This window comes from Periophthalmus magnuspinnatus, chromosome 13, assembly GCF_009829125.3.
Source record: "Periophthalmus magnuspinnatus isolate fPerMag1 chromosome 13, fPerMag1.2.pri, whole genome shotgun sequence".
Classification (NCBI taxonomy): Eukaryota; Metazoa; Chordata; class Actinopteri; order Gobiiformes; family Gobiidae; genus Periophthalmus; species Periophthalmus magnuspinnatus.
The window spans coordinates 12345004-12359027 of record NC_047138.1 but is presented as its reverse complement, the minus strand read 5'-3'; the positions used below and the strand labels follow the sequence as shown (position 1 = coordinate 12359027).

The 14024-nt window shown below is 39.6% G+C and overlaps 1 protein-coding gene across 1 annotated transcript in view; it reads right to left on the bottom strand.

Annotated features, from left to right (window-relative positions):
* Positions 1 to 6266, bottom strand: part of pdgfd (platelet derived growth factor d) — a 98187-nt gene extending 91921 nt beyond the window's left edge. Inside the window, exon 1 of the mRNA XM_055226155.1 lies at positions 5776 to 6266. Within this exon, the coding sequence (XP_055082130.1) occupies positions 5776 to 5893 (118 nt within the window). The 5' untranslated portion in view covers positions 5894 to 6266. The remainder of the gene's footprint in view (positions 1 to 5775) is intronic.
* Positions 6267 to 14024: the final 7758 nt, after the last annotated feature.

The following is a 14024-nucleotide window of genomic DNA, read 5'->3' as shown; positions in this document are numbered from 1 at the left end:
CACAGTGGACACGTCCTATCATAGAGAAACAGCCCTTTTGGGTTTAGTGCAAATTGGTTGTTGGTGCAGCGTCTGGCAACCCAAAGTAGGAACCTTTTTATTTTTGAAGATGGTTTTGAAATATTTAACAAAAACAACAATCCTATGTCCACGCTTTAACCACTCCATTGCAATAAAGCCCTAATACACAGGAAAGGCTGTAGATTTTCACACCGGTTCAAGCTGGTTTCTGGTAGAGGTAAAACATTTATAGTTTTTCAAATTGGAATATTGAGTATAGTCTATTAAATGTGCATTATGGAACTTTCCTGGTGAAGGGTGAGCCATCTACTGCACAGTATGGCGTTAAACTCATATCTCTACATATCTCAGCAATAGAAACACATATAATTGAAAAAAGGCAATGGATTCAAATCGTCATGGAGACAACCAAGTGTCGGACCCCACCCCAGAAACGTTAACGTGCATAATGCATCATTTAAAAAAGCTTACAAAGAGGGTAAGACGTGAAATTTGTTTTATTTTACAAACCATCTCATTTTGTGCAATACCTTTACCTTTACCCATAGACTGTGTATATAAATGGACATAGCGAACCTGCTAATAAATAGGAAACTCTCTGTAACTGCTGCTGTCAGGCTCGTCATTTTAACCTTAAAATGTTCGTACTGACCCATTCTACATCATACTGGTCTTTTTTATTTCGCTATTGTGTCCGTAACTCAAGAAATGAACGTTAATAACAGACAAATCAGACGCCTTCTTTTCCCGAGGTCATTCCCACTAGTGTTAGCAATAGATTTGATTGACACAGTTGCTAAGCGCCCGCTCACTGCCAAACCAGCGATGCGGGCGGGAAGTGGCGTTACCTTCAACAGCTTCACTCCAGATTGGCTCTTTGGTTGCTATGATACTCATGGTCGGAATTCCAAATATGCAACCCCACTCCGAATTCGCCCTAGCCTATCCACTAGCCTCGACGAGCTTCATTTGACTGGAGCTGAACGCTATCGGTGACGTCACACTCCCTTAGTCCACTCCGTTACACAGTCTATACCTTTACCACATCTTTTGCTATTGTTAAAAAAAAAGAAAGGTTTTAATTTTGGTCAGTATCACCCAGCTCTACTCACTGACAGTAGCAAGATTTATATTGTCCCATTGGGTTTGTCATCATCACTACGGTGTTACAGTTCAGATCTCCTCCTCTGTTTCTCCTTGTGGGGCCGGAGCCTATCAGAGCTGACATTAGCCATGAGCAGACTCTGTGTAATGGCCAGTTAATCGCAGGCTTGACATTTACAGACACAGCCTTTAAACACCACCATTTATTTTCCACGGCCATTCCAGTGACCATTTTAGCTTCTGTGGATCACGGAGGAAGCGCTGTAATCGTCCATGGCTTCAACTTGGATTTCTTTTATATCACATGTAACCAACACGTTAGTTATGTTTCTTTTTATACAAATACGTTGTTGTATCGTTCAGCTGAAAATGTCAAATGTCCTCATAGACCTAGCATACAGTTTAATTGATTTTTTTTATGGTTTAGGGGGTAAAAAGGTTACAACAATAGATTAATACCATAGACTCGGTTAGAACTAAGTCTGCTGCATGCTACCCTGCGTCTAAGTATAAAGCATTTTACTGTCTGGTGATCAGGAAGTGCGAGTTAGCATGTTAGTTGCTGTTAGCGTTACCGTCAAAACTTCCCAATGGCCTCTTGAGAGTTGTAAAAAGCGATTATAAACTCATTGCAGTGAATAATTAAGCTCGGAATGCATAAGGTAAGTAACTACTGCGAACCATTTAAAATCAACTAGTTATGTTTTTCATGTTTCTAAGACTCAGGGTAACAGCAAAAGCAGGATGCTGAAAATTTGCCTCTAGCGACACCAGTGAAAATCACTATATTTTATTATTAGCTCTGTATGGCAGTATTCAGATGATATTAAGGCAATCCATCAAAAATGTGCTAAAATGTGCCTGTACATGTCTGGGCTGAGGTTCAACTCTGACAAAGTGTGAATGGACAATAAAATGAACCACAACAGTGCAGAAATATGACTTTATACCATAGACTGTATATATAAATGGACATAGCTAATCTGCTAGCCACTGTTCCAAATAGGAAGTCATTATGGGCGCACTTCTAGCTCCATCAAGTCTGGCTCCAATTCACTTTACATTGAAAAATTGTCTTCCCTCTCTTTCGTATTTTGGTCTTAAAATGTCCCTATAACTGTTAGCCTCAATTGGCGTCTGGTGCGAACTCTATGGGTGACGTCACACTCCCTTAGTCCACTTCTTTACACAGTCTATGCTTTATACAGATGGATCTTCTGTATGACTTTTATTTTGCAATAATTCATTCTCATTTCATAAGTCATTTAATAAATATTTGGAATTTGTGGGCGTGTTTTACTGGGAACTCTAACCCCACTTTGCTAAAGCACTTTTGGTAAGTCATGGGTTGTATTGGTGGCTGTGTCTCTACCTGCTTGTGGGAGTACATATTTCCCTGCTTGCATAAGGCCACAGTCCCAAAGCTACCTCCCTCTCCTCGCTCCTCTCCTCTAACCTTTTAATGCACACTGACACACTTCAATGGGAGCAGACTGGAGCAGAGCACTGAGCAAACATGGGAGGGAGAGCCTGGGGTGAATTCTTGGAATAAGTTCGGGCCTACTGTCAGAGGATTGGCACAACGGCACATACAAAGGACATGAGAGACAACAGCTAAACGAACAAGTGAACTCAAGCTAAGCCCATCCCAGCCCAGGGTCACCAAAGCACATGAAACACAGGCCGTCAGCACCAGTCAATCACACAGTGAACTCGGAGCTCAGGTTGCACGTAAGCCTGGTAAAAATGCACTCAGACATTACTGGGTCAAGATCCGAGAAGCGGCAAAAGCACTTTTTCAGTTCTTGTTGTGGAGATCATAATGGGATAAAAGAATTTGATTAAGTGACTTGGAATAGTGACCTACATTTTATCTGTCCTAGTGCCAAGTGAACCCCAACTACTTTTGATATAGTAAGTTCTTTCTGTAAAAATGCAAAAAAAGTGTGTTTAGAAATCCAAAAATGTAATTGTTTTGGTTATTGAGATGAGCAATATAGCAAACTGTCAATAAAATCGTGAATGTACTTTGGAAGATATGCAGAGTCTAGCTTTTATAGACACTAGATTTTTTTTTTTCAACTTTCTGGGAATGGAAAGTAACCTGTATGAGTCCATGGAAATAAAAGTTAAAACCATACTTTAGAACTTTCTCCATGGAGATACACTTCATGCCATAGTGTGGATTATTATAGCCAAAGGAACAACGTCCAATGTCCATGGAAATAAGCAGGAGGAAGGTCTCAATCTGTGCAATAAACACAACCATAACTGTAAAGAATATGTGTTTTTAGTTTCAGTGTAGTTAGCTCCACCCTTCAGATAGATATAAAACAGTGTCCAGCAGTTATCTGACCAGAAATGAGAAACAGTTCTTCAGTTCTGGTCAGATAACTGCTGGACACTGCCTTATATCTATCTGGAGGGAGGAACTAACTACAACTTGGATGAGCAGCGGAACGTCTTCACTCCTACAACTTTTTGTCCAGTTGACAGATTTTATATTTTTCTTTTACTACACAACCGTAATGAAAAAAATGGGAAATGTGCTTTTATTTTAGTCTGAAAAAAGTGACATACTGTTGCTTCGGTCAGCTATATTTATTCTTCGTTGCATTTGCAGATGACTATTTTTTATTTTGGACATTTTAAACTGAGTAAAAGAAACAAGTCAGCTGATTTTTGGTTTAAAATCCCTTAGGGTAGGTCGTCATAAATGTCATCGCAACCGAATGGCACGCTCCTGGCCCATGCTGACGAGCTCGCCTGTCTACAGTGTGTTTACAGTGGTGAGCGGTGGATTTTTGTATCACAGTAAGAGCCGTGGATGTGAGCGTTATTTTTCAGAGCAATGGCATCTTGATTGCAGCTGTGAACAAAGATTACTCACACATGCACGAATTCCTCTGAATACAACTTAGAACGTGTAAATTAGAAGGAAAAACTAGACCATTTTGCATAATATGTCTTTAACGAAACATAATTGTATCACTGATGTCTCTTGCCAGTCCCTAGAAGCTGAAGTTTCTCCATTCAGTAAACAAATATCCAACACAACACACACCAATTAAACAGTCCCTCTGCCATTAAACAAAGTTCTTATGATAAGTCTGCTGCGGCGTCTAAAAGTCCTATCGCACTCAACTGTAAAAGTAAAGAAAAGTGATGCTGTTATGAGCCTATAAATGTACATCAGCGAACAAGACATCAACAATCTGTCTGTCTCTGAAGAATTATAACTGTGCTGATCTGTGCTGTCTGGCCAGTGTGACACAAAGATTAATCAGAGCATTGTTACACACAGTTCAGAGTTGGGGGCACAAAACCAGTAGCAGCAGCAGCAGCAGCAGTAGTTTCAACATTTAGAATGAGTCTGCCAGATGGCAAGTGCAGACAGCTCAGGGATATGTGCTATTAGAACTATCACTCTGTCTCTTTGTAATGAGAAAAATCTGATTTGAAGTAGAAACAGGCATTATTTTATATTAAATCAACTCAAGTTAAAGCGGTGAACTTGCTACACCTGGATTCTCTGATCTCAAGATTCAACTAACTTCTCCAATTGTCCAACTTCTTCTTGACAGTGACACATTAAAGGTCCAACATTACGCAAAATTGACTCTTGTGAGCTCTGAGCCATGTTATAATGTTGTTACCTCCTCAAAAACAGACCTGGAGTTGTGTTTTGTTTCATTCACAGTTTCATTCAAGTTTAAGTAACCCTTATCATTAGTTTGTCTACATCTCCAAAGCTCAAAATGCTTCGTTCCACCTTGTGATGTCATGAAGCGGTCTTTTTCCAAGCTAGCAGCTACCTTTTACCTTTAGTTCAGTAGAGATTGGAAATTCCAGAGCTGAAATGATCCCAAATGATTCTAGTGAAGGTGCATATGGAGTTTAAAAACACATCGCAGCACTTCCTGTATTACCACGTGACATCACAAGGTGGAACTCTAAAATATGCAGGGTTTGTGTTTTATTAAACATTTGTGAATGAAACAAAACTCCAGATATGTGATGAGAAAACAGCATCATAACATAGATCAGAACATAGCATAATATGGGCCCTTTAAGACTTTGTTTATACAGATATTTGACAGTATCTATGTGGTTATTACACATTCATGGTTTCCTGTGGTTGGTGAGGGGATAGACTGCTAATATGTGACTACATGTCTGCTAAAACTAACCCAGCAGTAATTGTGTAGGGCCATGACTCCAGCCTAAGGGCCCATACAAGCAGTAAGTGAGCATGGCCTCAAAATACCACTGTAATACCTTGTGTCACTTATATCTTCATTACAGCCATATTATGCATTGCTGTTGTAAAAAAAAACAAAGTGAACAATGTGTCATACAAAATAAGTCTTTTTCCTACTAAAAATTATTAAAAATAAAAATAAAAAACAGCTCAGGGTATTGTTACAAAATGATACTGTTTCCTTCTTACGCAAGTTGTTATACCCTTGGATGTGTTTTAAGTAGCTTAATAGTAGTAGTAGTAGTAGTAGTAGTAGTAGAAGTTTGCAAGGCTGTTGGTAAAAAAGCGCACAAGTTTCTTTTCACGCGTCTCAAAGTTTTTCAAAGTGGGCTAAACAACATCTCCCTACTAATAACACAGTCAAGTGCCCTGTAATAAAGCAGTCTTACCGTCTCCTCTGGTGTTCCCTCTCATCACTTTGGCGTTGGCCACCTGAGCCCTCGCCACTTCACTGGAACAGCCCAAAAACAAAAGCATCCACAGGTGGAAGAGCGCGCGTCCACTCATGACAACAGCACAAGTTTAGTCCACTTGGGAAGTAATATCCGCGAGGACAAGTTAACTTTATTATACGAGAAGTTGTGCGCGATTACGCACGTGTCCGTTTGAAGTTATCCAGTGCCCTGCTCCGTCAGATTACGCGCAGGTGGGGAGTATTATAGCTCCGTTCATGGTCAGATATAAGATTACTGGCGCCCCGCTTCTTATCACTGCTCTCTCAATAAATTCTCCCCGGTCACTGGGAAATATCGCGCATATTTGTTCCACTTTCTGTCAGACATGTCTCGCACTGAAAAAAACGCCTGTTACAAAGTCGTCTTCGTCTCAAACTTTCCCCCCTCCAAATAAGTGACGCGCGCTCTCGCTGCTTTCTCGTGCGTCTGGACAAGATGCTGCGCGCGCGGAGAGGCAGACACAGTTTAACGAGGAAATGCGCCAGCAGAGCCCAGAGAGGAAACATTTGGGGAGGAAAGCCCTGTTAGCGCGCGGAGAGACACGGGAGATGTTATTGCACCAGGAGCCCCCCTCTCTCACCCCCACCCGCGCGCAAGAGGACTTTTAGTGCGCTCTGCTGGGACACATTACGCAGAGGAAACAGCTGACACACACATAGCACTGAAGCCATGTCTGCTGAGGAAGTTCAGGCTTTCACTTTCAACTAATAAAAGAGAGTTGTAAGTGAAGACAAAATATGGTTTGGGAAGTAGCCTAAATAACTTAACTCAAATACAAAGCAACAAGTCATTTTGAGACATTTTCAAATCCGCATAAACCTTTCAGAACTATGGTCCGCTATCTGTCTCCAGAGGTCATCGTGTTGTCTGGAATGTCCCACAGTATGGCATTAAACTGTATCTCTCCTCATAGAGACAAGCATGCCACAAGGTTCCATCCATCCATCCATTTTCTTCCGTTTATATGGGGCTGGGTCAGGGGGAGCAGCAGTCTAAGCAGGGACTCCCAGACTTCTCCACCCCAGACGCTTCCTCCAGCTTCTCACAAGGTTACTTTATCGCATTAGAGGAACACCTACTTGAAATAAGTAAGCACGTTTTCTTTACAAATGTCAAATTGCGAGATAATTCTGTACTGTGGAGCATTCCAGACAAGCAGGTGAGAAAAGTTAGACCTACACTGGTGATGCAATGTTGGTGAACGAGTTGGCTCTTTTGAACAGTTCCTCAACGTAAACAGCTGGAATATCAGTTTTGAAAAGAATCAAACCTTTTTCTTTCTAATTTCTATGCATTTTTATCCCGATTAACACTGATCCAACACAAGAATCAGCACAGAAACAGACATGAGTGAGAGCTTTGTGCACAAAAAAACATATTTGGCATCATAATCATTGCTGTTAAATTAGTTCTCACATATAAAATGTCACGATCCCAGTCTGCCTTGTGTTTTGTGCTGTTTTCCCCCTTCCTTCTGGGCGGAGATTCGGGCTCCTCCCATGCACACCTGCAGCTAATTGTTAATCAAACTGCACCTGGGGAGGACAAAGGGAGCCAGGACCTCAACGCCAGATCATCCGCGTATCCATAGTGATACAGCTCTGCTTGGCTCAGTCTCATGTTTTCTAAGTTAGATGTTTTTTGCTCCTCGTCAGATCCCACACCCTGGACCCACTCAGCTCCTCTGTCTCCGACCCAGCTCTCCACGACCGGTATGAACCTCACACCCTCCGACCCAGCTCATCTCTACAGGTACCGCTCACCTCGTCTCTGACCCCGCTGCCCACGATCTACTCTAGGACTACTACAAACAACCCTGCTCTCAACTATCTGATCCATCTACCTTCATTTGCACATTTCAAGCTGTAAATAAACACTGTTAAGCTGTTCCCCGTTCTGTATCTTTGGTCCCCCTGTCAGTCGTTATGACATAAATTCACATATAAAGTTCTCTGTCATATAAATAAAGATAAAAAAAAACAGCCAGCCTTTTGAACGGCTCTTTGAGATGAACCGATCTACAGGATTCGGACCCCATAAAAGAGCCATATAGTGTCCTTAATTTAAATGTGTCACTATCCTTGGTTCACAAAACATTACTAGCCTTCTATTCATTTCAACAGCTAGAAATTAGAAGTAGCAGTAATCAAATTTGTACTTAACAGTTAATCAATTTCTCTTTATTAGGTTTGACTCTAACCAAATAAACAGTGTGGGCACATTTTGCATGGTCTAAACACATTAATAAGTAATCCTGGAGTTAATTTACCCGAAATAGTTGTAGTATGATTTGCATAAACCACAGACAATTCAAGCCAGACATTTCCACACATGTGTTTAAATAGCCTACATTCCAAAGCCATTTCACTCAAATAAGACTGCGGTTTCATAGTTACAGTAAAATATTATGCACTTCCCACATTTTACCTCAACTTGCAACTTTGAACTTGTCTCAACAACTTTTAAGTAACCACCCTCAATTTTTTGGACGACCTTGCCAACTCGCTTGTTTCTGCTGGCACTGCACCTTCATATTATCGAGCTAACAGCTAATGAGCGATGCACACCTCCCAAACTTCACACCACTCAGGGATGATACAGATATTAATAGGGAGAAAGAGAAAGAGAGGAAATGGATTCAAATGCAAAGCTATTAGCCAACCGCACGTCGCTTCAAAGGCACATGCCCCAGGCCCGTGAATTAGTGAGCACATTTTCAAGATTGCTACGAGCTACGCATTTCTGCCGGGTAAAGGCCACAATAGTATCCGTGGTTATAATTTTGCTAAGTTGTACAAATGAGATATTCTGAAAATGCAATTCAGCACGATGGTAAATGACTAAATGCTACTTTAAAGATGGATTATGCAACTTTTCTGGAAGGGGTGTCTGCTATCGGCTTGCAGTGGTGGAAGGTAATGAAGTAGAAGTAGTAGTAGTAGAAGAATTACTGCACTTAAGTAGATTTTTTTTTATGTAGCTGTACTTTACTTAAGGACATTTCACAGAAGATACTTTTTACTTTTACGTCACCACGTTTGAGAGCAGGTGTCTGTACTTTTTACTCGACTCCATTTGAATAGAACTGAAAAGTACAAAGTATTTTTCATATGATTTGAGGGGTTATTTTTACATTGTTCATCCTAAGTTTTCGAGTTCAAACTTCGGCTTTGAGAAAACAAAAATAAATACACAAAATTCATAAGAAAATTTAAGAAATGTACTCGTATTGCTACTGTTGACCAAAATATGTATCTTTTTTTTTCTTTTCTTATCAATATCACTACATTTAACACTTTAACAAATTGTTTGAAATACTTTTACTTTTTCCTTTTAAAGTACATTTTTAAATGGGTAATAAATACTTTTACTTTTGATACTTTTATTTTTACTTGAGTAACTTTTTACCTCTGTATCTGTACTTTTACTTAAGTAACAAATCTGAGTGCAGTACTTCATCCTCCACTGCCAACTTGTTTGTTCCAGGTTATGGCATTCAACATATATCTTGCATTTATTTAATTACTTAATTAATGTATTGCTCAAAAATACCTTGACAAAACATTGTCAAGTATTCTTACTGTGAGTGGGGTCGCCTCTCCACAGATCTGACCGTAACTTAACCTGGTAAAGTCAGATGCTTGTATCCACTGCAGGGCCGTCGACAAAAATACGGGGGCCCTGGGGCAAGACGTCTTACTTGGGCCCCTGTCTAATATAAATTAATAGAAAAAGGGTCAATTTCTGGGGTGTGGGACAACCGACCGCTTTGTCCGCTTCATCGACTTCCCTTATCCATAGAATTTGATACGTGTAACATGATACTATGGAACATTCCCACAACGCTATACCATCTCCACGGAGCAGTTAGGTTAGGTTGACACCTTTAAGTGGAATACCTGTATCTACCTGAACAAGGAATCCAGTGGTGCCCCTTCAGCAGTGCGACTACAGTGCAACCTGTATAGTTTGATGGATACTGTACACATATGGCCCAAGGCAGATGTCAAGTGCTAATTTAAAGTGTGCTGGTTCATCCATATCACTGTCACTATGGGCTGTTCCTGAACTCGAAATGAGAGTTGACAATAGCGAAATAAATGTCAAAATGAAAAGCCCACTATGTAACCTCTTCTAGTGAGGGGTGTACACCTGCTTGACTCCATAAAACCATTATTGCATTATTGGGAATGGAGTTTTTTTCTTTTTTTTGTTTGTTTTGCTCACACATGTTCAACACACAAACCCCACATATTTAAGTTCTTCTTCTCTCTTACAGAAAACACTCCACCTTGTTCCACCTTGTGATGTCATGTGGTAATACAGGAAGTGCACCAATGTGTTTTTAAACTCCATATACACCTTCATCAGGATCATTTGGATGATTTCACACCTGGAATTGCCCATTTTTATTGAAGAAAAGCAAAAAGGTAACTTGAAAATTACCACTTCATGACATCACATGGTGGAACAGAGCATTTGGAGCTTCGGAGATGTAGACAGACTGATAATAAAGGTATAATCCAACATGTGTGAATAAAACAAAACACAACTCCAGATATGTTTACATAGGTGAATTTTGCGTAATACAGGACATTTAAACATTTATTTTGCATTTACATGTGTTTCATGACTGTGAACTGCTTGTAACAATAGAGATAAGTTTAATACTTCTGAAGAACAAGATTTTTCCTCATCGTCAGTTCAATTCCCAGAATACGTGGGGACTTTTTGAATATATATTTGTTTGATGGCTGTGAATGACTAAGCTACTTCACTGAAATGCCACGTAAAGCCTGTGCACTCAAATAAGATGGAACTTCCTCTTTGGTTTCATGGGAAATTACTTTCAAAAGTTTATTTAGCTTACATTACATTTTTGTCTCCTTTGCTGGATTAAGTAAAAAAACAAACTAGTTCCCTTATTTAGAACATTCTCTCATTCATGAATATGTATTTTTAATCTATTTTAATTATAATTTGGAGGAATTACCCATAACCATCCATAGCGTTTGGCTTTAGTCAAATGAAGCTCATCAAGGCTATATAGGGCTATAGGGGCAAATTTGGAGTCGAGTTCTGATCGCGAGTATCATAGCAACCAAAGAGCCGATCCGGAGCCAGGCTGTTGAAGGTAACATCCCTTCCCGCCCACACCACTGGTTTAGCAGGGAGCGGGAGCTTAGCAACACTGTCAATCAAACCTGTTGCTAACGCTATCGGCACAGACCTCAGGGAAAGAATCCTTCTGATTTGTCTGTTATTAATGTTCATATCTTGATTTATGGTCACAATAGTGAAATAAAAATACCAGGACCATCTAAAATAGGTCAATACGAACATTTTAAGACCAAAATAACAAGGCTCACTGCAGCAGTTACAGAGAGAGGGGCGACAATTTTTCTGTGTAAAGTGAATTGGAGCCAGAGTTGATGGAGCTGAAAGCGCGCCCACGAGCATTTACAGCACCACATCCAGGTGGCTGAAAAAAAAAACAAAATAAAAAAACATATCACCAAATTACACATTAGCAAACAGATGTACGCAATGACAATAAAGGTATAAAATTGCTCTCTAAAAATACAAGTAATTTTTCAGCCTGATGGGCGCAAACAGCAGGCAGCCATTCTCCTAAGAACAGTTAGAGGAGACACTAACTATGATAATAAGAAGCATCAGTTGTACTTTTGGGAAGACATTAGTCATACAGGGAGGATGCGTAATGTGAGCGTGTGCAATAAACAACCCCACTTAGTGCCGTAAACCAGTGATTTACAGGTGATTTCAAGTGCTATTAAAATATGTGTGGACATGTGCAATTTCAAATCAGAATGGTGTTTTGTTAAAGAATATATATAACATTTACTATGAAAATATTTACATTTTATTTGTCATCATAATATTAATTTATAATGGCTGAATGATAGAAATGAATCCACTGACTTCCTATTCAGAACAGGAGAATTGAGAGTTTTGGACATTTCACCGTAGCCAGCAGTGGATTTTCATGTTGTTGTTTTTTGTTGTTTTTTTTTGTTGAAAAGTGGTTATGTGAGATTTTTGAACCTTATATGCATGAAACACAGTCTGATTGTATTTATTTTTTTCTATTTGGTCAGTTTTATTTATTTATTTATTTTACAAAACAATACAGACTGGTCTGAAAGACATTGAGACTCGACAAACCAACGTCCAGGAACATTTGCAGCCACTCAACTCCAAAGTGGCTGTCCATTTGAGGCTATTAGACACTTCTGTCTGACAGCTTCCAGTGGCTTCTCACATTTGTCTGTGAAAAAATGAGAATTTACATCAATCCAAGTTCATAATCATGAGATCAGAAATCAGTGACTTCCTCAGAGAAATAGAAGGAGCATCATCACCCACTTTACCACAATACTATTTCTAGCTATCCTTAAGAATGACCGCAAAGGCTCATTTTGTATCAGTGAAACATGTCTAAGGAAACACATTATTGTCACCTGTCACCTGTTGACCTGTGTTTTTGTTTTTTTTTTTTTTTTTTTTTTTTTTTTAGTAATATTGACCTTATTTCAAAATGTTTGGACAGGAGCACATTCCCATAACCAATGATACCTTGTGCCCACATGAGTTTTACACTTAAGGCAATTTGGTGATGTACCCACATGTGTCCCGTTCCTGTAAACCTACTTCACATTTAAGCAGAACTCTCCAAGATTTGTCTGGACTGAGGGAGTGTATTTCTGAATAAAACCCTGGATATAAAGTCTGAGAACACAAGTAAGAGCAGAAAAGTAGGCAGAGATAGGTGAAAACAAGAATCTTTTAAGCACTCAAGCCACAAATACAGGACAATACAGGATTATTACCAGAGGGCCCCCAAGAGCCCTTACATTTATATTGAAAATAATGATTGGAAAGGTTTTTTTAATGAAAACTAAATGGAGCTTGGGTGTTTATACTTGACTAAATATCCTTCTTAAATGATTAGATGTGTTTTATTTCCAGTAATTAGACATGTGCTGCCTACATTTGTTTTTGAATCAGGCAGTGGTGTGGACAGCTTTGTGTTTACACCGGTGTGAAGGACCCCTCCCCTCGAGGTGCGCTCTGGGTGCAGGCAGCAGAGGCACATTTGTTTTACAGACTAAAAGACTTTAGTTAGTGAAGTTCGGTTTATTTAAAGAACGGGACAATGCATAAAGAGCCCAGAGGAAGATTGTTTTGGGCAAAGAGGGACTTTTCAGAGAGGACTCGAAATATGTTCCACTTTACATCAATGGACCTGCAGACTCTTGAATGTTCTGTGAATGCTCATATAGAGATGCACCGATACCATGTTTCGCAAAACGAGTACGAGTACTTCATTTCGAGTACTCGCCGATACCAAGTAAAGACAACTATACCAGACATCATTTTTACTGGTGTTTGATTATAGTAGTAAATCTAATTCATTTCATAGATTTTTTTATAGTATAGCCTACTTTTTCATATTAGAATACTTAGGCTGTTTTAAATTCCTACTGAAAGCACTGTGGTTAGGTAGAATTCAAATATAATTTATTTAGATAAGCACCTGGCTTTAATATTACCACTTGCTAACGGGCTAAGCGCTAACGGGCTAACTGCTAACTGCTAACGGGCTAACTGCTAACAAGCTAACTGCTAACATAACAGTGAGTGTTGTCTTACGTTTACCATGGACACACTTTGGCCAATATTGGCATGCTATAGCTCTTTTAAAAGCTCTGAACCCGCTCTATTCAGTCGCTAAATGTTTGTCAATTACAATACGTTACAACACATGCACAAGCAAGTCATTGTCAGCGCCACTTAGCAGCGTCAGCATACTACTATCGTAAACACAAGCGCATATCCTCTGTGAACAAGAGGCAGCACAACTACAGTGGTATCGGCTCTTGACATTGGCAGCCCATTGACAAGTACGAGTACTGGTACTGATACTGGCATCTGTGCATCCCTACTCATTAATATGTGCATTAACGCAAAATCTCCACTAATTGTATTTGCAAATTTATGTCTTAACTTAACTCTGCATTCAAAGTCTGACAATGAACATAAAAATAATGTGATCATAAAATCCTCTTATTTAATGTTCAGTCCTTCCAAATGATCTGATGATTATAAATCTGATGTTATGTCCAGACTGTTTCTCTTATACAACTCCAATTTGGATCACT